The sequence below is a fragment of the Plecotus auritus genome (assembly GCF_963455305.1).
Source record: "Plecotus auritus genome assembly, chromosome: 7".
Lineage (NCBI taxonomy): Eukaryota > Metazoa > Chordata > Mammalia > Chiroptera > Vespertilionidae > Plecotus > Plecotus auritus.
In genome coordinates, this window is record NC_137774.1 from 16,962,341 (window position 1) to 16,982,398 (window position 20,058).

General features: G+C 53.4%; 3 protein-coding genes across 20 annotated transcripts in view; 2 read left to right on the forward strand and 1 right to left on the reverse strand.

The window, feature by feature from the left end:
• Positions 1-11,199, forward strand: part of ZNF385C (zinc finger protein 385C) — a 54,279-nt gene extending 43,080 nt beyond the window's left edge. For 6 of the 14 annotated variants that reach the window (XM_080677945.1, XM_080677950.1, XM_080677944.1 and 3 more), the window contains 7 exons: positions 1,353-1,501; positions 3,585-3,695; positions 6,539-6,704; positions 7,921-8,214; positions 8,724-8,920; positions 9,226-9,336; positions 9,807-11,199. In XM_080677945.1, the coding sequence (XP_080534071.1) occupies positions 1,353-1,501; positions 3,585-3,695; positions 6,539-6,704; positions 7,921-8,214; positions 8,724-8,920; positions 9,226-9,336; positions 9,807-10,043 (1,265 nt within the window). In that variant the 3' untranslated portion in view covers positions 10,044-11,199. The remainder of the gene's footprint in view (positions 1-1,352; positions 1,502-3,584; positions 3,696-6,538; positions 6,705-7,920; positions 8,215-8,723; positions 8,921-9,225; positions 9,337-9,806) is intronic. The other 8 variants (XM_080677951.1, XM_080677957.1, XM_080677948.1 and 5 more) reach the window with 7 other exon arrangements.
• NKIRAS2 (NFKB inhibitor interacting Ras like 2) lies at positions 11,143-15,736 on the reverse strand. Of its 4 annotated transcripts, none has more exons than XM_080677960.1 (4): positions 15,612-15,712; positions 14,036-14,143; positions 13,387-13,628; positions 11,143-12,765 (listed from the first exon to the last, which is right to left on the reverse strand). In XM_080677960.1, exons 2-4 carry the CDS (start codon positions 14,127-14,129, stop codon positions 12,526-12,528), a joined length of 576 nt encoding a protein of 191 aa, XP_080534086.1. In that variant the 5' UTR covers positions 14,130-14,143; positions 15,612-15,712; the 3' UTR covers positions 11,143-12,525. The 4 variants fall into 4 exon arrangements, with proteins under 4 accessions (XP_080534086.1, XP_080534085.1, XP_080534087.1 ...); XM_080677959.1 differs by having other exon boundaries at positions 14,036-14,162; XM_080677961.1 differs by having other exon boundaries at positions 14,036-14,162; positions 15,597-15,694.
• A 2,361-nt stretch (positions 15,737-18,097) lies between these two features.
• Positions 18,098-20,058, forward strand: part of DNAJC7 (DnaJ heat shock protein family (Hsp40) member C7) — a 32,992-nt gene continuing 31,031 nt past the window's right edge. Inside the window, exon 1 of one of the 2 annotated variants that reach the window (XM_080680427.1) lies at positions 18,098-18,793. In XM_080680427.1, coding sequence (XP_080536553.1) covers positions 18,717-18,793 — 77 coding nt within the window. In that variant the 5' untranslated portion in view covers positions 18,098-18,716. The remainder of the gene's footprint in view (positions 18,794-20,058) is intronic. The other variant, XM_080680426.1, reaches the window with a different exon arrangement.

Below are 20,058 nucleotides of genomic sequence, written 5' to 3' on the forward strand. Positions count from 1 at the left end.
TCCGAGCTGACTTCCTAACTGTGGCCTTCCGTTCACCTTCCCCATGCTTCCTCTGCTCCACGCTGAGGACTAACCCAGCTCTGTGGGCTGTGGGCTGTCGAGGAGGGCCTGGGTCAAGGGGGGCCTGGGCAGTGGACAGAGATGCTAGGGTCCGGGGCACCCTAACTATTGCTCCTGACAATTCTAGAGTTTGGTGAGGAGTAGCTCACCCTTTCCCCTTTGGATTCATCCCAAGTTTTGGCCCTAAAATTGTTGGGGGTGGGGGTTCTTGTTTGGAGGGAGGAAGACGGGGGCTCCAGAATTAAGGGATTGAGGGAAAGAAGAATGTGGTCCTTGCCTTTCTCAGCCCCACCCCTTCTCTTCAGATACGACCGGAGAGCAGACACTGTCTTTGTCTGACACAGCACAGCACTCTGCGCACAGCTAAGTTCAAGAGGGGCAGTGGTGCCCTCCCAACCCCTCCCACCAAGGCTGCCCGAGGCTTTTATGTATATGACCATGTATATAGACATATCAACCTATAAATATGAAATAAATCTATCCTATTTTTCATAATGTTAACACATAAATCTAAAAGGACTTCTTTTCCTTTTGCAGCGATAGGGTCTAAACACGTCCCAAATGAACTGGGCTTGTTACTAATTTTTTTCTTTTTTGAAGTCTGGTTGTTCTCCCAAGTTCCTTGCCTCAGACCTTTAAGACCAAAGACTATAAAACCACAGTCCCCGCCCCCCCGAACTCCCCCCCCCCCACACCGGCCCTGACCCAAGGATGCCAATGGAGGGCTTTGTGCCTCCTGGGGGAAGCAGTTGGGGCCTCACCAGAGCTGGGGGACACATCCCTTCAGATTCCAAGGGTTTCCCATCCTCTCTGACAGCCCTCCTGGGCATGATGTGGGGATCTGGAGAGGGGAAGTGAGAAGGGAGGGGGATGGCCTTTCCCGAGGCCTCCTGGGTTTGGGTTTAATTTGCAATAAAGAGGAAACCCAGCTCATGTGCAGTCTCCATGGTGGTGTGTGTGTGTCAGGGGCCTGCCCTGACGCCTCTGTCCCCTCCCTTGGCCTGGCTCCCCTTAAGCATTCATCTGGGCCTCTGTAAGCGCAGGAGGGTCATCCTTCTGGGCTGGGAGCCTTACACTGTGGATTCCCTGCTTCTGCTGCCCCCGTGGTGGAGAGGAGAGGCACAGAGATGGGCTGTAATTGCCCTGGGCTTGGCCAGGGCTACTTTGTGAAGAGGGAGACAGGAACTCTGTCCTGGCTTCACACCCAAGAAGCCCATCAGCTTCTTCTGGCTGTGGGGGTAGGATTGCCCTGTGGCTCCCCATTTCAGACCCTGCCCTTCTTCCTCCTGCAGCAGGCCCGACATCCAGCACCCCCAGCCCCCTGCTGGCCTCCCTGCCCCTGGCTGCCAGGCCTCTGCAGCCCCCGCTGGACTTCAAGCACTTGCTCGCCTTCCACTTCAATGGCGCTGCCCCGCTCAGTCTCTTCCCCAACTTCAGCACGGTACGGGCTGGGCTGGCGGGCGGGGGCATGCAGCCAAGCTGGGGGTGGGCATGGAAGGTGGGCTCAGATGGGCCGGTTCTCAGAAGGTGGGTCTAACCAGGAGCTCATTTTCCTTCAACATCCCCAAGAGACTAGGTGCTCCCAAAATAGAGACCCACCCCCAGGCCCAGCTCTCTGGGCAAGGGGAGGAGAATGGTGTCCCCCCAGTAACAACTGCTGGGCCTGTAGGGTCTGTACTGTAGATTTCACTTGAGTTTTGGTATAGGGACTTCTATGGATGATTTGAGTATGAGTGTGTGCAACTGAGTGTGCCTTTCTGTGTTAGTTTGTAAATCCATAGGTCTTTGTGTGTTATTTGCGGATGTGGATGTGTGTTGGTGTCCTGTGTGTGTGTGTGTTTGCAAACAACTCTTTGTTTCTCGGTATGTAATATGTGTGCCTGGGTACCTGAGAGGTGTTTTGTGTCTTTGTGTTGACAATGTGTGTTTTGGTGAGTGTCTGACCTCTGCGTGTGTTTTTTGTTTGTTTTTGTTTTTTTAATATATTTTATTGATTTTTTACAGAGAGGAAGGGAGAGGGGTAGAGAATTAGAAACATCGATGAGAGAGAAACATGGATCAGCTGCCTCTTGCACACTCCCTACTGGGGATGTGCCCGCAACCAAGGTACATGCCCCTGACCGGAATCGAACCTGGGACCCTTGAGTCCGCAGGCCGACGCTCTATCCACTGAGCCAAACCGGTTAGGGCTCTGTGTGTGTTTTGTATGGGTTGGGTGATTGTGCCTTTGTCTGTGCTTGCCTGCCATGTGTGTGTGTATTATTCTGCATGTCTGTAACCTGTAACTGTAAGCTCATGTGCTATCTGTCTGTATACTAGTCTGTGTATTTCCATGTGTGTATGTGTGTGAAGAACAAGGGTAGTGAGCATGAATTCGACTTCACTACATGAGCCGTAAGGAATGCTCCCCCCTTTTTAATTTTGAAAAATCAAATGCAGTCATCAATGAGCCCCACCCACCCTGACAAGATGGTGGGGAATTCGGCTTCCGTCACCCTGAGGCGTCCCTTCCCTCCTGACTGCCCTCCTGCGTTGCGCAGAGGTCCCCAGGAACCTGACACATTTGGGGAGGGTCCTCTGGTCTTAGGTTTCTGCTGTCACTTGCTGATTGCTCAGTGTTCAGGCACATGGACCCTCAGGTATGGGTGAAGCACTGTTGTCCTGATCGCCGGGGGCCCTGCAGGCCATTCTCTGTGGCCCTGTCCCCTGCTGCCTCGGCCCTGGTTGCTGTGGGAATTAGAACCTCTTTCTGTTCTCAGGGAAGTTCCTGAAACGATGCTTTTCTCTCCCTGTCTTCCTGAGAGAAGAGAACAGAAAGTTCTGGACAAGCAAGCCCAGATGGCTTCCGCTTTTGGCCCAACTATCTAGGCCCCTGAAGAAAAGAGAAGAAAAGTTTATTTAAAATAAGAAAAAGAAAAAGACACACACATTAACATTCCAAAGAAATGATTGTACTACTCAGGGAACCCTTTGGCCTCTACCTGCTGTCACCTGCTCCATCCTGGCCCCCGCCGCCCCTGGCCGGGGCTTCCTCTCCCTCTCAGGCCCTGCGGCAGTGGCAGAGCGCATAAGATAAGCCTGATCTCCCCAGCCATTAGGTCCAGCACAAGGCTGGGTTATGGGAGAGGAAATTCCAACAGAGGGATTCTGTCCCTGCCCTGCCTCTCCCTCCCCTCAACAATCTGTCCCCAAATAGGATTCTTGTGAATGAGAAAAAAATAAAAACAGAGACCAGAGGCAGCAAGAAATGCCAAGGTGATCACCAGGATATGGTTCTATCTCTCAAGATCATGGAGGTCGGTCACCTTGGCCATCCCCCTGCCTCCAAGCAGAAGCCCAGGCTGACAGATAAAGCCTGCCAGGGACGAGGCTGTTTCCTTTGTTGGGTCTGGCATCACAAGGATGGTAAAGTTCTTCCTAAGGGTGACCACTGCCCTCCTTGATAGCCTTTAGTTTGGGGTGTTTTGTACTGCCCCCTTCCGGGGCCAACCCCAGAGTTACTGTGCCCTCCCACCCCTTCACAGATGGACCCGGTCCAGAAAGCTGTCATCAGCCACACCTTTGGGGTCCCCTCCCCTCTGAAGAAGAAGCTCTTCATTTCCTGTAACATCTGTCACCTGAGGTTCAACTCAGCGGTGAGAGGGAGTAGTGGAAACATGCTGGGGAAGGGCTGGGCAGGGAGAGGGCTGGAGGCTGGGCTTCTGGGATCTTTCCTGGAGGAAGAGGCATAGCAAAGGGGCCGTGGTCTTTGATTTCCATCCGTGGTTGCAAAAGAGGCCTTTAGCCATCCATCCTCTTCTCTATCCAGAGTCCTCTGCCCCTTTCCTCTTCAGTCCCACTGGGACTCCATTTCCCTCCTGTGCTCCTCTCCTGTGTTCTGGACCCTTCTGCAAGAGAGAAGACTGGCCCGGCTGGCGTGGCTCAGTGCTTCAGCGATGACCCATGAACCAGGAGGCCACGGTTTGTTCCCGGTCAGGGCACATGCCCGGGCTGCCTGCTCAATCCCCAGTAGGGGACGTGCAGGAAGCAGCCAATCAGTGATGTTTATCATCCATGTTTCTCTCTCTCTCTCCCTCGCCTTTCCTCTCTCTAAAAATCAATAAAAACTGAGAGAGAGTGTGGGAGAGAGACATTGCCCTTCCCCACTCTGGTCCCAGGAGCCACCTGTCAGCTCCTGGTTTGGAGCTGAGTTCTTTTTTTTTTTCTTTTAATATTTTTTTGACAATTTTTATTTATTTATTTGAGAGAGAGAGATGTGTTTCCACTTACTTATGCATTCATTGGTTGATTCTTTTATATTTTATATATATATATATTTTATTGATATTTTACAGAGAGGAAGGGAGAGGGATAGAGAGCTAGAAACATCGATGAGAGAGAAACATCGATCAGCTGCCTCCTGCACACCTCCCACTGGGGATGTGCCCGCAACCAAGGTACATGCCCTTGACCGGAATCGAACCCGGGACCCTTGAGTCCGCAGGCCGACGCTCTATCCACTGAGCTAAACCGGTTTCGGCTATTGGTTGATTCTTATTGTGCCCTGACCAGGAATTGAACCTGCAACCTTGGATGACACTCAAACCAACTGAGCTACGCAGCCAGGGCAGGAGCTGAGTTTTTGGGGTTTTGTTTTTTTTGTTGTTGTTTTGTTAATCCTCACCTGAGGATTTTTTCCCCCCTATTGATTTTTAGAGAGAGTGAAAGGAAGGGAGAGAGGTGGGGAGAGAGACAGACAGAGAAAAAAACATGAATGTAAGAGAGACACATCGATTGGTTGCCTCTGCACACGCCCTGACTGGGGCTGGGGACCCAACCCGCAACCCAGGTATGTGCCCTTGACTGGGAATCAAACCTGCGACACTGTGGTGTTTCTAACCACTGAGAAACACCGGCCAGGGCTGGAGCTGAGTGGGTCTTTTTGTTTTTAATTTGTTTCAGAGAGGCAGGGAGAGGGAGAGAGAGATAGAAACATCAATGGTGAGAGAGAACCACTGATCGGCTGCCTCCTGCATGCCCCACACTGGGGATTGAGACCACAACCTGGAAATCAAACCATGACTTCCCGGTTCATAGGTTGACACTCAACCACTGAGCCATGCCAGCCTGGCAGGAGCTGAGTTCTTAAAGTACCTGAGAGTTTATAGAATATGTTTGTTCATGCCTATTGTCTTAATTAGTTCTCATGATAACAACTGTGAGGTGGATAGAGGTGCAATTATCATCCCCTTTTCAGATGAGGAAACTGACCTCAGAGAGGTTAAGTAACCTGCCTGAGGCTACAACAGCTGGTAAGTAGCAAGGCTGGGATCTGAACCCAGGCCTGGCTGACCCCAAGGCCTGCGTACTGTCTACCATAGCCTGCCCCTGGAGAGTGAAGGGGCCTCTTTCTGGCTTCTCAGGGAAGGTTTACCTTCTGTCTGGGCAACTCTGGGATTTGGGGAGATGCTCTCAGCTGAGCTGTTCTAGTGAAAGTGTCCAGGGAGGGGCCTGTCTTTGCTGCATTTGGGAGCAATAAGTAGGGACCCCTGGTTGAAGGAAGGAGGACACTGCTAGGCCAGATATGGGGGTTTCTCCAGGCTTTCAGGTTACAAGTTGTGAACCAGCTGGACAGAGAGACTTCACTCGGAGAGAAGATCTATGTCCTCATGCTGGGCCCCTTCGCAGTGCCCGGCAAATAGCCAATGCTCATTAATGCTCAATAACTATTGGTTGAAAATATGAAAATCGAACCTGGGACCCTTCAGTCTGCAGGCTGATGCTCTATCCACTGAAAGGTTTGGCTCAGTGGATAGAGCATCAGCCTGCAGACTGAAGGGTCCCAGGTTCGATTCCAGTCAAGGGCATGTACCTTGGTTGCAGGCACATCCCCAGTAAGGGGTGTGCAGGAGGCAGCTGAATCGATGTTTCTCTCTTTCTCTCATCGATGTTTCTAACTCTCTCCCTTCCTCTCTGTAAAAAAAATCAATAAAATATATTTTAAAAAAAGTAAAAGAAAAAGAAAAAGGGATGAATGTTCTGAGGTGCACATATCCCAAAGGATGAGGATTGCTCAGTTTTCTCCATCTGTGCATTTATAAACTTGGTAACTAACAGTCATTGAGCACCTACTATACGAGCGAGGCACTGATCATTCAGGTTCTCATTCAATCCTGTGAGGTCAGTGTTAACACAGAGTTTGAGTGAGGAAACGGAGGCTCAGAGAGGCGAGGTGACTCGCCCAAAGATGCATAGCTCCTCAGTGGCTGAGTCAGAATTTAAAGCCAGGGGCTGCTTGCCTGGGAGCTCGCGGATGAGTATGTGTTCTGTAAACCTCAGGGCCATGCACATACTGTGATGGTGATGGCGGTGACAAGGATTCACTCTGTGTGGCCCGAGCCCTGCCTCCCTCTGACCTGCCCCTTGTCCAATGCCAGCTTGTGGAGAGGACATGTAGACTCAGAGAATGAATGATGACCTTATACCCTCCCCACCCCAGAACCAGGCCGAAGCACATTATAAAGGCCACAAACATGCCAGAAAACTCAAGGCAATTGAAGCCTCCAAGAGCAAGCAGAGGCCCCAAACCCTGGCCCAGGATGGGACACTGGTGTCTCTGACCCCGACCGTGGCCAGTGGAGCCCCCGAAGAGCCACAGCACAAAGGTCAGTCTTGAACTCTTCTCCCCGACCCCCACTCCAAATCTGGTTTCTGACAAGGGGTTGAGAGATGTCTTACTGTCTGCTCGTGATGGAGTATTCCTACAGACACAAGGCACACATCACAAGGGGACAGCTCAGTGAATTTTCCCGTCTGAATATACTGAGATTAAGAAACTTCTCTCAAGCACCCAGAAGCCCACCTTGGGCCCCTTCCAGTCACTGCCTTGCATTAGTTTTGTAGGAACTATAATGACCACTAACTGGGTAGAAATTTCTGGAGGTCAGAAGTTTGAAATCAGGGTGTCCACAAGGTTACTTCCGTCATGGAACCGAGAGGGAGAATTGGTTTCATGCCCCTCTTTTAGCTTCTGGTGGTTGCTTGGCATTCCTTGGCTTGTGGATGCGTCGCTCCAATCTCTGCCTCCATCTTCATGTCTCATTCTCCCGCGTGTCCATGGTCTTCTTATAAGGACACCAGTCGTTGGATTAGAGCCCACCCTAAGTCAGTATGACTTTAACTAATTACGTCTGCAAAGACCCTTTTTCCAAAATAAGGCCCATTCTGAGGTTCTAGACTAGAGGGACATGAATTTGGAGGTGACACTATTCAACCACCTACACCCCCCCACCCCCCGCAGGGTACCTATGATCCTAACTCCTCAGCATTTAAAGTCAGACCAGTTTCACTCGGTTTTGATAAATTGTATAGAATGTAGGCTTTTGTTCGTCTTTCATGAACATTCGTGGTAAGATTCTCCCGTGGTGTTGTGGTGGTAGCTGTAATTTGTCCTTTTCCGTTGCCATGTAGTATTCCATTGTAGGACCATAGGGTTTTTTTAAAACCTGTTCTCCTGTTGATGGGCATCTGAATAGTTTCCAGTTTTATGCTAGTATGAATAGTGCTCTGTGCACATTCTAGTACCTTTTAAAATTTCCATTTATTTAACAGCTAGTAACTAACTAGACTATCAGGGCCGTGAGGAGGGCTGAGATTACTCTGCCCAACTTTTGTAAGTTCAGATGGGGAAACCGAGGCCCAACGAGGCCCAGGTCTGCCCAGTGAGTGGATGGTAAAGTGGGTCTGAAATTCAGGGCTGGTCACCCCTGCACTAGTGACCCGTCCACTCTGCCATGCCACCCCTCTGTCAGTGCTTAAAATCATGGTCTCGAGAATCAGCTCAGGCCTCACCCTCTTACCCAATGCCTTCCACCTCCCCAGCAGTTCCTGCAGACCCTCCTCCTGGCCCCCCACTCCAGCCACCACGGACTCCCGACGCGATGCCCAGGGAGCCCGCCCACTCAGACCTCTTGGATGCTGCCTCCTCTTCCTCTTCTTCCTCCTGCCCACCCTGCTCCCCAGAGCCCGGGACAGAGGCACCAGGGCCCGAGCCAGTGGCGGCTGCTGTGGGAAGCGGTGTGAGCGGGGAAGGCAGGAGTGAGAAGGGGCGCCTCTACTGCCCCACGTGTAAGGTGACGGTGAACTCTGCCTCCCAGCTTCAGGCTCACAACACAGGTGAGTGTGCCCGCCAGCTGGAGTCCGGGGGAAGGAGAAGGGCGGGGAGGCTGCCCCTCACCAGATGGGGGCAGGCTGGAATTTCTGGGCGCTTTGCTCAAGGCCTTGGTAACCCAGACGTTGTGCTCAGTTGTTACTGGGCGTGCATTTCGGTTCCTCCCACTAAGGCTTGAGGGAGGATTATTAAAGAAGCAAGGACTGAAGGGTCACTGCAGAGACAGGAGACACCCCGCCATCTCTCCTTAGGTCGGGCCCTGAGGGAGGGGCTGAGGTTAGAGAAGGAAGCTGGCCAGTTCCATTGCAAGAAGGCCTTCCCTAGGGGGAGGGGGACTTGAAATGAGAGGACCTTGTGGGGATGGAAAGAGGAATCTCAAGTGGCTGGGGGTGAGTGTATGCGCTGAGCAGCCCCAAAGCTAAAGGGACAACCAAACTGACCCAGTTTGGAGGGGTCCCCGTGGCCTTGCAGCCCCTCCTCGGTGCTGACAGACTTTCTTCTCCCCTTCCCCCAGGAGCCAAGCACCGGTGGATGGTGGAAGGTCAGCGAGGGGCTCCCCGAAGGGGCCGGGGCCGCCCAGCGCCCCGGGGAGGAGCTGGACACAAGACCAAAAGAGTGACCGGGGGCCGGAGGGGCCGGCAGGGGCCCAGCCCCCCTTTTCACTGTGCTGTCTGTCAGCTCCAGGTCAATTCAGAGACCCAACTCAAGCAGGTGGGAGAAGGGAGGCCGGGACTAGGGTTGGAGCAGGGGTGAGGGAGTGGGCCCAGGGCCAGGGGAGGAGGAAGGAGGGAGCTGAGGAGAGGTGGGCAGAGCAGGGTCAGGTGGAGTAACAGGAGCAAGGCTAGTGGGACAGGGAGCTCGTGGAGACAGAGGCCAAGTCTTACCTCCCCTTCCCAGGGCCACTCCAGGCAGGTAGAGAAGGGTGAGCTAGTTGAGGACAATGGGGTAGTTGGGGGTCCTTGGGCTTCCTCATCTTGTTCCCAGTCTATCTGTCTGTCTGTCTGTCTGTTCATTAGCACCTGAGCAGCAGGAGGCACAAAGACCGCCTGGCCGGGAAGCCCCCCAAGCCCTCCAGCCAGCACAGCAAGCTGCAGAAGCAGGCAGCGCTGGCTGTGAGTATCCTCAAGGTATCTGTCTCCAGGCAACGGGGCTGGGACCCTGGTCAAGGGAAGGTGGGGAGTGGGGGCCTCATGGGGAGCTGAGGCAGGAATCAAGCCACCCCTTTCCGAGGCTGCCTGGGGTTGGGTTTTGGCTCCCTTGGGACCTGCCCAGAGGAATTTCCCGGAGGTGGGCCTGGGTAGGAATCTCGGGCAAGAGCGAGGGGTGGGCGTGCCATCTCCTAGAAACCATCTCTTCTTCCACCCAGCACAGCCTCCTCCCTTGGCCCATCCTGATGGATTCTCTTCCTTGGGGGCAGGAAGACAGGTGGTGGAGAAAGCCCTTTGGAATGAATGCTTGGGGGCGGGAATGGAGGAGGATTTAGGTTTGGAACCCTAAAAGGCACGTGTATCCTGCAGCAAAAAGCCCAAGGACGGAGCCCAGGGCAGGGGGATTTTCTGGGGTCAGATGTGTCCAGTCCTCTCTTTCTTCTTTGCAGTCTAAACTGGCCTTGCAGAAGCAACTCACCAAGACGCTGGCAGCCCGCTTCCTGCCTAGCCCGATCCCCACCGCAGCTGCGGCCATCTGTGCCCTGCCAGGGCCCCTGGCCCTCCGGCCTGCCCCCACCGCAGCCACCACCCTCTTCCCAGCTCCCATCCTGGGCCCAGCGCTGTTCCGCACCGCAGCGGGAGCTGTCCGCCCTGCCACGGGACCCATCCTCTTTGCCCCCTACTAGCCCTTCTAGGGAGGCCAGGGCTGCCTTCCCAGCGGTCACTTTCCCCACCCTCCTCTCCCCAGGACGCCTCCGTTCCTACATCCCACAGGGGATTCTTTTCACAGCCGAGGGGTTCTCAACCTAGGAAGAGCTGGGCTAGTTTGAAGGGCAGGTGCCCTTCACTCCATCCAACTGGGGATTCAACTATTACCCCCTGGCCCCAGGGCCATGCCCACCCTCAGTTCCCCAGCCTTCTAGTCCTGGGCTCCCCACACTTCCAGCCCCATTTACAGGGAGCAAACTGAGAAATCCCCAAGATCTATGCAAAATCCTAGCCCCAGCCCCACGGTGCTCTCATTTCCCTCTCAAGACCTACACCCACGTGGCCAAAGGCCCTAGAAATCTTAACTGCCAGCCTAGGGGCTAGTCTGGGACTGGCCCCTACTCCCGTGCTCTGGGACGCCCTCCCCATTCGCTGGCTTCTCTGGAGAAGGACACGGTGAGGGCCGGGCTCTCAAGCTGGAGTCGGTTCTAGGCTATCTGGACACGGTGACCAGGGGGGCATGGTGGAAGGCTGGAGGAGGAAGGCAGCCGTGCTGAGGTGGGGCACAGCCATGGTGCTGGAAGCTTTGAGGGGTCATCTCCAAAGGGATGGGTCTGGGACAGGGGTGGTGGTGATGTTCTGGCTGGGCCGTTTTAACAGAGGAAGTGATCAGTCCCGTTAGCCTTTTACCGATTTCTCCTGAACTCCAGCTCTGGGGTGGGGGACACTGGGTCTCCCTCAGACTATGGACCCAGCTAACACTGAATCCCCCCAGGGCTCCCAAATGAAGAGCTTTCTTCTCTAGCTATTCAACCCCCACTGGTCCCTCGCACAATTCAGCTTTCCCTCCTCCCAACCGACCAGCACCCCAAGCCTTCCTCACTGTGAAGCTGAGTGTTGGGATCCAGTCTGATAACCACAGACCCATTTTCATGCTAACGTCACAACCTCCATCCTATCCCAGTACTGTCCCCCCCTCACCCCACAATATGGGACTTTGCCAGTATCCACCTGTATCTTTTTTAAAAAAAGATATTTCCAACGGGACAATAAGGGGCGAATGGGAGGGAAACTTTTTGATAACAGTTGTGGTTTTATTGTGTCCAATGCATCAATAAATGAACTTTAAGCCCGAGCCTGTATATGCCCTAACCTGACTTGCTCAGCCTGGGACCGTCGGCCCCTGCTCACCTCTCCTGTTTTGGGAAGGGGCGTGCACTGGAAGTGGCCCCGCTCCATAGGGGCTCACCTATGGTCGCGGTGCCCATCAGAAGCACAAAGCGGGCCCAGGAAGTTGTGGGTCATGAGCTCACCGTACAGCATGTTGAGAGTGTAACCACCCTTCTGAGCCCCAACAGATCTGTCCGCTCCTGAGAAGTTCCTACTTGTTTGCCTTGTTCTGTTGAGGCATCTGAGGTAAGAAGGGCTAGAGGAGCACCTTGTCCAGCCTTCACCATGGCAGCATACTAACTTATAACAGGTAATTTATAAATAAAGTCCAGCTAAGAGCTGAAAACAACCACAGGAAGGAGTGAAGACCAGCCCCTGGGGCGGTGAGGTTCCCCACTGGGCACTAAGCAGCCATTCTGGCAACTAGAGTAGATAGTGCACTCCTGCCCCCTGGCGGTTGTCGGAGAGCAGTGTCCCAGCCTCCAGGGCCGGTAGGCATAGCACCTTGAAGAGGGAGAAGAAACAAAGGGGACAAGTCCGCTGACCCGAAGCCAGGGCCATTATAAAACCAGAGGGCTGGAGAGGATCTAGAAGGCCATCTAAGCAACCCCTGCCACTGTACAGATAAGAAAACTAAAGCCCGAGAGAAAAACCCTTGCTGGGTAACAAAGCCCCTAGGTGACTCAGCCCAGTCATCATTCCATTCCACCCCAACCAATGAAGCAGGAAGAGGAAGTGAAGACAATTGGGGCGGGAGGTCAAGTAGAAAATCACACTTCCAGGAGGCTGGCTTCTTCCAGCCAAGGTACAGACAGGGAAAAAGGTCAGGGTGCTGGGTGAGGAGGCACCCCTAACACCAGTATGCACACGCATACACGATACCTGGACGCCCTTTCCCTAGAGTCCAGGCTGGTGCCGTGTGTGTGTGTGTGTGTGTGTGTGTGTGTGTGTGTGTGTGTGTGTGTGTGGCAGAAGCCCAGAGGTGTGGGACCCGTGATCAGAACCAGACCCTAGACGCGCCATTTCTGTGGGGTAGCTCTGCTTCCCAACCAGGGCAGGTGGAAGGGACCCTGACCCACATCTGCCCCAGGTCACAGAGGGGCAGATATGATGGAAGCTGGGGTGGAGGAAGAGGTTGGGGGCACTAACCTAGATTATCTGCACTTCCCGGAGTTAGGAGGGAGACCAGCTGCCTGCCCTAGTGGGGAGTTCCCCTTTCCCCTCAACCCCTCTTCCAGAGCCCCCGAAGCTGGACTGGGGGTGGGAAGGTGAAGAAGGGATGGCAGCTCTTCAGCCATCCAAGGAGCCGCTGCCCTTGTTCTTACGGCTGAGGGGGAAGGCAGACTTGCTCTGGGGCTGGGTCATCTTGCTGGCCAGGTAGACGAAGGGCTCCAGGAGGGAGCGGCGGTCAGCCACAGACACCTCCCACAGCTTCACCTTCTCCGACTTGGCCCAATGCTGGGCCACATCTGGGTCCACACGCCGCTGCTCCTGCAGGTCGCATTTATTGCCAAGGACCACGATGGTGACCTGGGGGAGAGGGGCAGAGTAGAGACTTGTGGATGTACCATGGGCCTTAGGAATGGGTGTGAAGGCTGGCCACCAGCTAGGAGTCCTAAGAGAAGGGAAGTTTTAATGGCTGATATCTCATCTCTTCCTGTATTAGGAACTATGAAGTGAGGGGAGGGAGACTGTTGCTTTTTCCTCTCCTTTCTCTATTCAAATTCTGGCCTCCGTCTGGCCCCCCCTCCAGGAGTTCCATTACAAGCCCTGAATCGCCCATGCCTGCTCACGACCAGCAGTCAGTTCAATTCTGGCTAAATAACATGAGGAAGCACTCCCAGAATGCCCACAGCTTACAGGGGGACTTAAGAAAAGAAGGGCTTTCCTAAGTAAGAGTATGGGACCAGCAAGAAGGACTAGTGGGGGCTTCACGTGTTAGGCCGGGGAGCTCTTAAACTGAAGCCTTTTCGGTTGAGCTGCCTCAGCATGGGGCCACCTCTATGGGTGAAGACACCTTCTAGAGGCCTTGATCCCTCCTCCAGCTCCTAACCCACCTCCTAGAAAATGAGTAAAAAACAGAGCCATGCCAAGCCTCACAGAGCCAGCCCAGGGCCCGCTCTCGCTCACCACCGGGGCTCCCTTACACACCTCCTTCTTGTCCTTGGATTTGTCGATTTCCTTCTTGAGCAGCTCCACGCGCTGAAAGGACTCTCGGCTGTCTGTGCTGTAGACCAGGACGTAGCCATCGGTGCAGGAGAAGCAGTGCCGGGGCAGCTCCGCCCCATCACGGAGCCCCCGGGTGTCATAGAAACGCACCTGCTCCCGCACCCCCCGGTCAGTTTCAATGGAGCCCACGTAGATGTCCTCCTGGGTCTCGATCATCTCAGAACCTGAGATAAAATGAGGACACTTGTTTGTAGGGAGAAAGGAGATGGGATAACCTGAGTGACTGAGGATATCCTGACAGGCTGACCAGACAGGGAGGGAAAGGAATGTGGGGGCTGAGAAGAGGGGGCCCGACCGAATCCAGCAGGACTGGAATGATTTGGGGGAACAGACATTAACCTCATGTTCACACCATGCTAAGCAAAAGTGAGACTTGGGAGTTTTTCCTCTTTATCTCAGATACTGGGTTTCCTTCCTCCAGATCTCAATGTTGTAGAGCTGGAGGGCATGATGTAGACTTTACTCCAGGAGCAGATTTTGGCTTCTCTGTTATTAAATCCTACTCCTTATTCTTCAACTTCTTCCACTGTCCCCTCCCCACGTCCCCCCCTCCCCCAAACAGAACACTCACCCACTACATGGTTCCCGTACAGAAGCTGCTCCAGGATTGACGTCTTGCCCACAGATGCCTGGCCACACACGACCACCTTGCAACTCTTCCCCATGCTTAGCCTTCAGCCTTAAAGAACAGCAGCACACTGGGTGAGGGGGATCAAAACAGAGCCCAAGTTGTGAGCTGCATGGGCAGCCTCGGGGTCCAGCACTGCCCTCTCCTCTAGTCAGAGTGTATGTCAGAAATGATGTGTCTAACCCGCCCTAGCTGGTCTGGCTCAGTGGATAGAGCATTGGCCTGCAGACGGAAGGGTCCCGGGTTTGATTCCGGTCAAGGGCACATGCCCGGGTTGCTGGCTCGATCCCCATTAGGGGGTGTGCAGGAGGCAGCCGATCAATGATTCTCTCTCATCATTGATGTTTCTATCTCTCCCTCCCTATCTGAAATCAATGAAAATATATTAAAAAAAAAAAAAGAAAGAAATGATGTGTCTATGACCCCTACTGGGTAGGGAGCTGTGTCTTTTTTAAAATATATATATATATATATATATATATATATATATATATATATATATATATATATTATTGATTTCAGAGAGGAAGGGAGGGAGAGAGAGAGATATAGAGAGATAGAAATATCAATAATGAGAGAGAATCATTGATCGGCTGCCTCCTGCACGCCCGCTAATGGGGATCGAGCCAGCAACCCGGGCACGTGCCCTAGACTGGAATCGAACCTGGGACCCGTCAGTCCCCAGGCCGACGCTCTATCCACTGAGCCAAACCAGCCAGGGTGGAGCTGTGTCTTTCTCATCTTCCCGATTCCCCGTCCCTGGCCAGTGCCTGTTGGTGCTCACTATGTGCTGTCGTAAGAGGGAAAGAGATGCTGGTTCAAAGGAAGCTGCGGTGAGGGCCCTCTCCATGCACAGGTCTTGGGAGGACCAGTTGCTGAAGGGAGCCCACGCTCAGCGCCCTCTCTTTAACCCTGGCCCGACGGAGAAATAAGCAGGAATGCTATTTTGTGTGGATCTGTCTTAAGCTACTCTTCCTGGTGAACTAATCAGAACATTTTACTTTCCTGTATGACTTCTCTAGACAACGAATTCCCTCTGATTCCTAGTCAAGTCCCTGGCTGAGAATAAGACCACCAGACAAAAAAGAAGCGAAGGAATCTAAGGAAAGAAAGGCTCCGAAAGGAGACGGGTTTTGCCGCCCTTGGGCTGGCAGACCCAGATGAGAAGGCTCAGACACAGACACCCCTTCTCCCCAGAGATCTCGAAGGCATCCCCAAATTCAGGCTTCCCACAAGCAGCCCCAGGTTCCTCCAGAGAACAGAGATCATTCCCCAAAGGGCTTCCAAACAGAACCCTCTCCGGAGGAAACTCCAGGTACAGACCCTCCTACCCCGCCTAAAGGGCCTCATATACTGAGCTCCACGACTAACAGGTACCCCAAGAGAGAGCCCGCGGGGCCTCCGCCACAGATTTCCCCACGAGGGGACGCCCCCACCCCAGGAGGAATTTACGGCGGCAAAGATCTGCCACCTAAAGTGGCCCCGACGCGTGGCCGATCCCCGCCTTCCAGCTCCGTACCTGCCGGGGCCCTCGCAGCACCCCAGCCCGGCCCCTGAGGAGCACCGGGATCAGGGGAGGGGCAGCTCGGCCGCCAGGACTCCGTCCTTCCGGGTGCATCCGGGCTCTGTCCGGTCCCACCCCCCGCCCCCAGCTTCTGTCCCCCAAGACGAATTCCGGCGGCAGAGAGCCGGCGCCGTCCGCCCAGCGCCCCCAGAGGCCGGCGGGGGACCTGACGGCCGGGACCGGGACTGGCGATGCGTAGCGGGCGCGCACGGTACTAGGCTCCCTGGACGCGGGGCGCCGTTCTTGTTGTCTGATGCCCAGGTGTTCTTTCTCTTAAGGCTGCGGTAGTACAGTGACACTTCATTTATTCAATCGTTTATTCATCACGTGTATTGTGAGCACCGATTCTGTGCCAGGTACAGGACCGCGTACCTGGAAAAGGAGACGAATTATTCACCCTAGCTGACCATTGGAAGGTCACTGTCTAGAGGAGCTAGACATCTAATCCAGAAATGACAGCGCGGTGAGAGCTGTTACAGAGGTGCTACAGGAGCACAGCAGACGGGCATTTAATGTGGGGGCAGTGGGCGCCACGGAGAACTTCTGGAGTCGGTTATGTCTGTGTTGAGGTTTGAAGGACTTGGGAGAAAAGGATGGAGAAAACATGGCAAAGCCCTAACCGGTTTGGCTCAGTGAATAGAGCGTCGGCCTGCGGACTGAAGGGTCCCAGGTTCGATCCCGGTCAAGGGCATGTACCTTGGTTGCAGGCACATCCCCAGGAGGGGGCGTGCAGGAGGCAGCTGATGGATGTTTCTCTCTCATCGATGTTTCTAGCTCTCTATCCCTATTCCTTCCTCTCTGTAAAAAAAAAAAAAAAAAAAAAAAAAATCAATAAAATATATTTTTTAAAAAGAAAACATGGCAAAGAATCATGGCATTTTTCTGGAACTACAAGTACATGGGTTCAATATTGATGGTAGAAAGGAACCAAATAATCGAAGTCCTCGTGTAGTAGATCAAAGGCTTCAAACTGTATCCTAACAGCCATGGAGAGCCATTGGTAGGTTTTAGTGCAGTAACATGGTCAATTTTTGCTTTTAAGGTCAAGTCTAGTAGAAGACTGAAGATTGGAAAGAGATGAGACCAGGGTGCCAGTTGGGAAACTTTGATACTGTTCCAAGTTAAAAAATAAAAAAAGGTAACAAGAGCCAGAATTGGGATGGAAAGATGATAGATTTGGGAGACCTTTGATAAGAGAATCAAGATTTGATGCTAAATTGGGAGTCAGGAGTGGGAACGAGAGAGGAATTCATGATGTCTTCCATCTGTCTCATTTGATGAGCAGGTGAATGATGAATCCATTCAACAAGATAAGGAACTCAGCAGAAGAGAATCAAGTACATCATTTGTTTTTTGTTTGTTTGTTTGTTTGTTTTTCTGTTGTGGAGGGGTGGGGAGAGAATGACAAGTTCCATTTAAATATGTTAAGCTTTAGGGATTTGTGAAACATCCAAAAGATACCAGTAGATAGTTGGATATACAGATCTGAACTCAGAAGAGAGATGTAGGTTGGAGATATCGACAGAGAACACAAAGTGGGAAGATGGTGAAAGACTATCTCTTGTATTAGACTGTAGACTGTGAGCCATTGGCAGGCAGGGCAGGTGGTGAGTCTGTGTCCTCCCAAGCTAGAATAGGGACTTTGAAGAGGGCTGGATAAATGACCTCTCTCTTCCAACCCACTGAGCCTCTCCCATTCTCCCCTACCTAATGGTGAGTTTGGTTTCACCTTCCTTGGCACTCTGATAGTCAGGGATCATGCAGCAGCCTATGGACAATGGCACATAGTTTTACTGGAGGAAGAGGATAAGATCCCTTTAGAATTCCCTTGCCCCTTTATTAATTCCCCATACATCTCAAAAAATTGTTTTTAATATATCTTTATTGATTTCAGAGAGGAAGGGAGAGGAAAAGAGAGATAGAAACATCAATGATGAGAGAGAATCAGTCATTCATTGGCTGCCTCCTGCACGTCCCCTACTGAGGATCAAGCCTGCAACCCAGGCATGTGCCCTTGACCGGAATTGAACCTGGGACCCTTTAGTCCGCAGACTGATGCTCTGTCCACTGAGCCAAACCAGCTAGGGCTATATCTCAAATTTTAACCTCAGGCTCCCCCAATTTAACCTCAGAAAACCCCAATTTAATTCAAGTCCACAAATATTATTGGTTTGGGTGAGGTTAAGTACTACAAAGATGGCTAGGCTGTGTCCCTGCCCTCGAAGAGTTCCCAGTCCAGACTGCATTCAGCAAGACAAACGTGCTGAGCAGAGAGTTTTTACAAGGGGTGGGAATACTGGGGACACTAGGAAGGGACCTCACCCTGTGGCTGCCTTATAAACTCAAGGGCAGGGTCTGCGGCGCTGTGCCACTCTTCCTAGGCCTGATGCTGAGATGGCACTCCCAAGCGGCTGACATGAAAGCAGCATCATAAACGGGTCAGCGTCATTAGGGTGATGAACCAGCTGGTGCGTGGAGAGCCAGAGGGGATGAAAGGCGCGGGGTGAAGACGCCCTGCGTACCCCTGGCTTGACTGGGCAGGGCTTCCAAGGGCCGATGAAAGCTGGAGGAACCGGGCTCAAAGTGTCTCTTCTTGCCTTTCGCGGGAGGAAGCTGTGGACACGCTCCAAGGTCGGGAAGGCAGCAGTGGGGGCTCTTTCTCTCCAGAGTCCTGGGTGACCGGGTCCCCACCCAACTCAGACCCCCTTCAACCTTACAGAAGACGCTCAAGAGTTGGAAGTTGCTATGGCAACGAGGCTCCGGGAAAACTGAGGAAAGCCAAGGTCTACAGAGGCGATATCCACCTGTACCCCCTTTCGATCTACGGTTAAAGTGGCGCCCCCCACGCACAGGAACCGTCCCTGGGGCCCCGCCCCGGCGCGGAGACCGCCGTGGACCTCCGGGGGCGGGAGGCCGCTCTGGCCCCAAGCGGAGCCTCTCGCTGGTAGACGGGCCCGAGGGAGCCTCTCTGGGCACAGCGCCGCTGCGCGGCTCGATGCTCCGACCGGAAGTGCTCTTCACCGCCGGCCTCCCACCCGGCTCTCTGGTCTAGGCGGTAAGATGGCGGCTACCGCGGAGTGCGATGTGGTAATGGCGGCGACCGAGCCAGAGCTGCCCGACGAAGAAGGAGCGAAGAGGTAACCGGATAATGGTATAGTGGAGGGGGCGATCTTCATCTCTGTGGCTGTGGGTAACCCGTCCCTGCCATGATGTAGCTCCTAGCTGTTGAGGCGATGCCCCGCCCTCCGTGGACCCCCCCCCCCACGCTCGCGATCCAGTCCGGATGGACCCCCTGAAGGGGCGCTCTCGGAGGTCGGACCTCCCCTCCGGCTTCCGCCTGGCTGGGGAGTTGAGGCATCGGTCGTTTTCTAGCAGAGGGGAAGGTCGTCCCTACGGTGGAGACTTGGCCTCTGAGGGAATTTGAGGTCTGTTGCGAGGTGGGGGAGGCGGCGCGGCGGCAATGACCCCCGCCTTAACTTCTGTGCATTGTTGTCAATCAGCACTTTGCATCTCCAAAGCCCGTGCTCTCCTCATCCTCTTCTTCCTTAATTACACCCCAGCGAGTACTAGTCTGGGTCCGAGGTGATTGTGTGTCTTCACTATTGACCTGATCGCCCGCCCCCTCCCCACAGTTACCCCAGAAATAGAAAATGGTAAAGAGGAAGAGTGAGGGGCTTGTTTCATGCTCTTCACGTCAGACATCCCTTCCTCCATCCCTCCGTCCCCCCTCCCGAGTAATACCCTCATTCTTCTCAGGACTATTATTCCTTCTTAAATTAAGCAGCAATGGAGAGGGCAGCTGCTTGGGCGCTATTGACACTGCTGGGCAGCTGCAGTGGCTCGAGACGGTCAGGCCGGACTAGCCAAGGGAGCTGCTGAGTGAGTGTTTTTCGAGAACACTCTGGATCCTGGCTACAGCGAAGGCAGGTGGTTGGAAGTGGGGTTGGAACACAGTTGTGGGTGCTCACGCTCCTAATCCTGAAGCAAAAAGAACGAAAAGGTTCTGGAGCCCCTTTTCTTACCAGCTGCAGATTAATTGATTACAATCCCCTCAGTCTCCTTCCCACATATTTCATACCTTTATACCAAGCCTGTTCATGTCTTCAGTCTGGGTAATTTGAGGTGGTGAGGTAGGATTTGTGCATGAGATCTGAAATCAGGATTCTGAGATATTTTTACTGTTTTAAGAACATAAGAGAGGTTGAGTGAGGCGGACTGAGTAGATATCAAAAAATAAGGTGAGTTACTGCAGCCAGTGACCCAAGTGCCTGACCTGTTGGGAGCTGAGGCTTGACCAAGTATAGTATGTCCCTGGGCTGTCAGAGAACTCGGGATACCAGCGGCTGGTGTCCTCAGGTTGGCAGCAAAATGGCACCCAGAATGTTATTGGCGATTGGACCTT

Coding starts and splice junctions, on each gene's coding strand:
- NKIRAS2 (XM_080677960.1), bottom strand. CDS start 14,129: ATGGGGAAGAGTTGCAAGGTGGTCGTGTGTGGCCAGGCATCTGTGGGC. Junction 13,629..14,035: donor GTACGGGAACCATGTAGTGG/GTGAGTGTTCTG, acceptor ATTTTATCTCAG/GTTCTGAGATGATCGAGACC. Junction 12,766..13,386: donor AATCCAAGGACAAGAAGGAG/GTGTGTAAGGGA, acceptor CCTCTCCCCCAG/GTCACCATCGTGGTCCTTGG.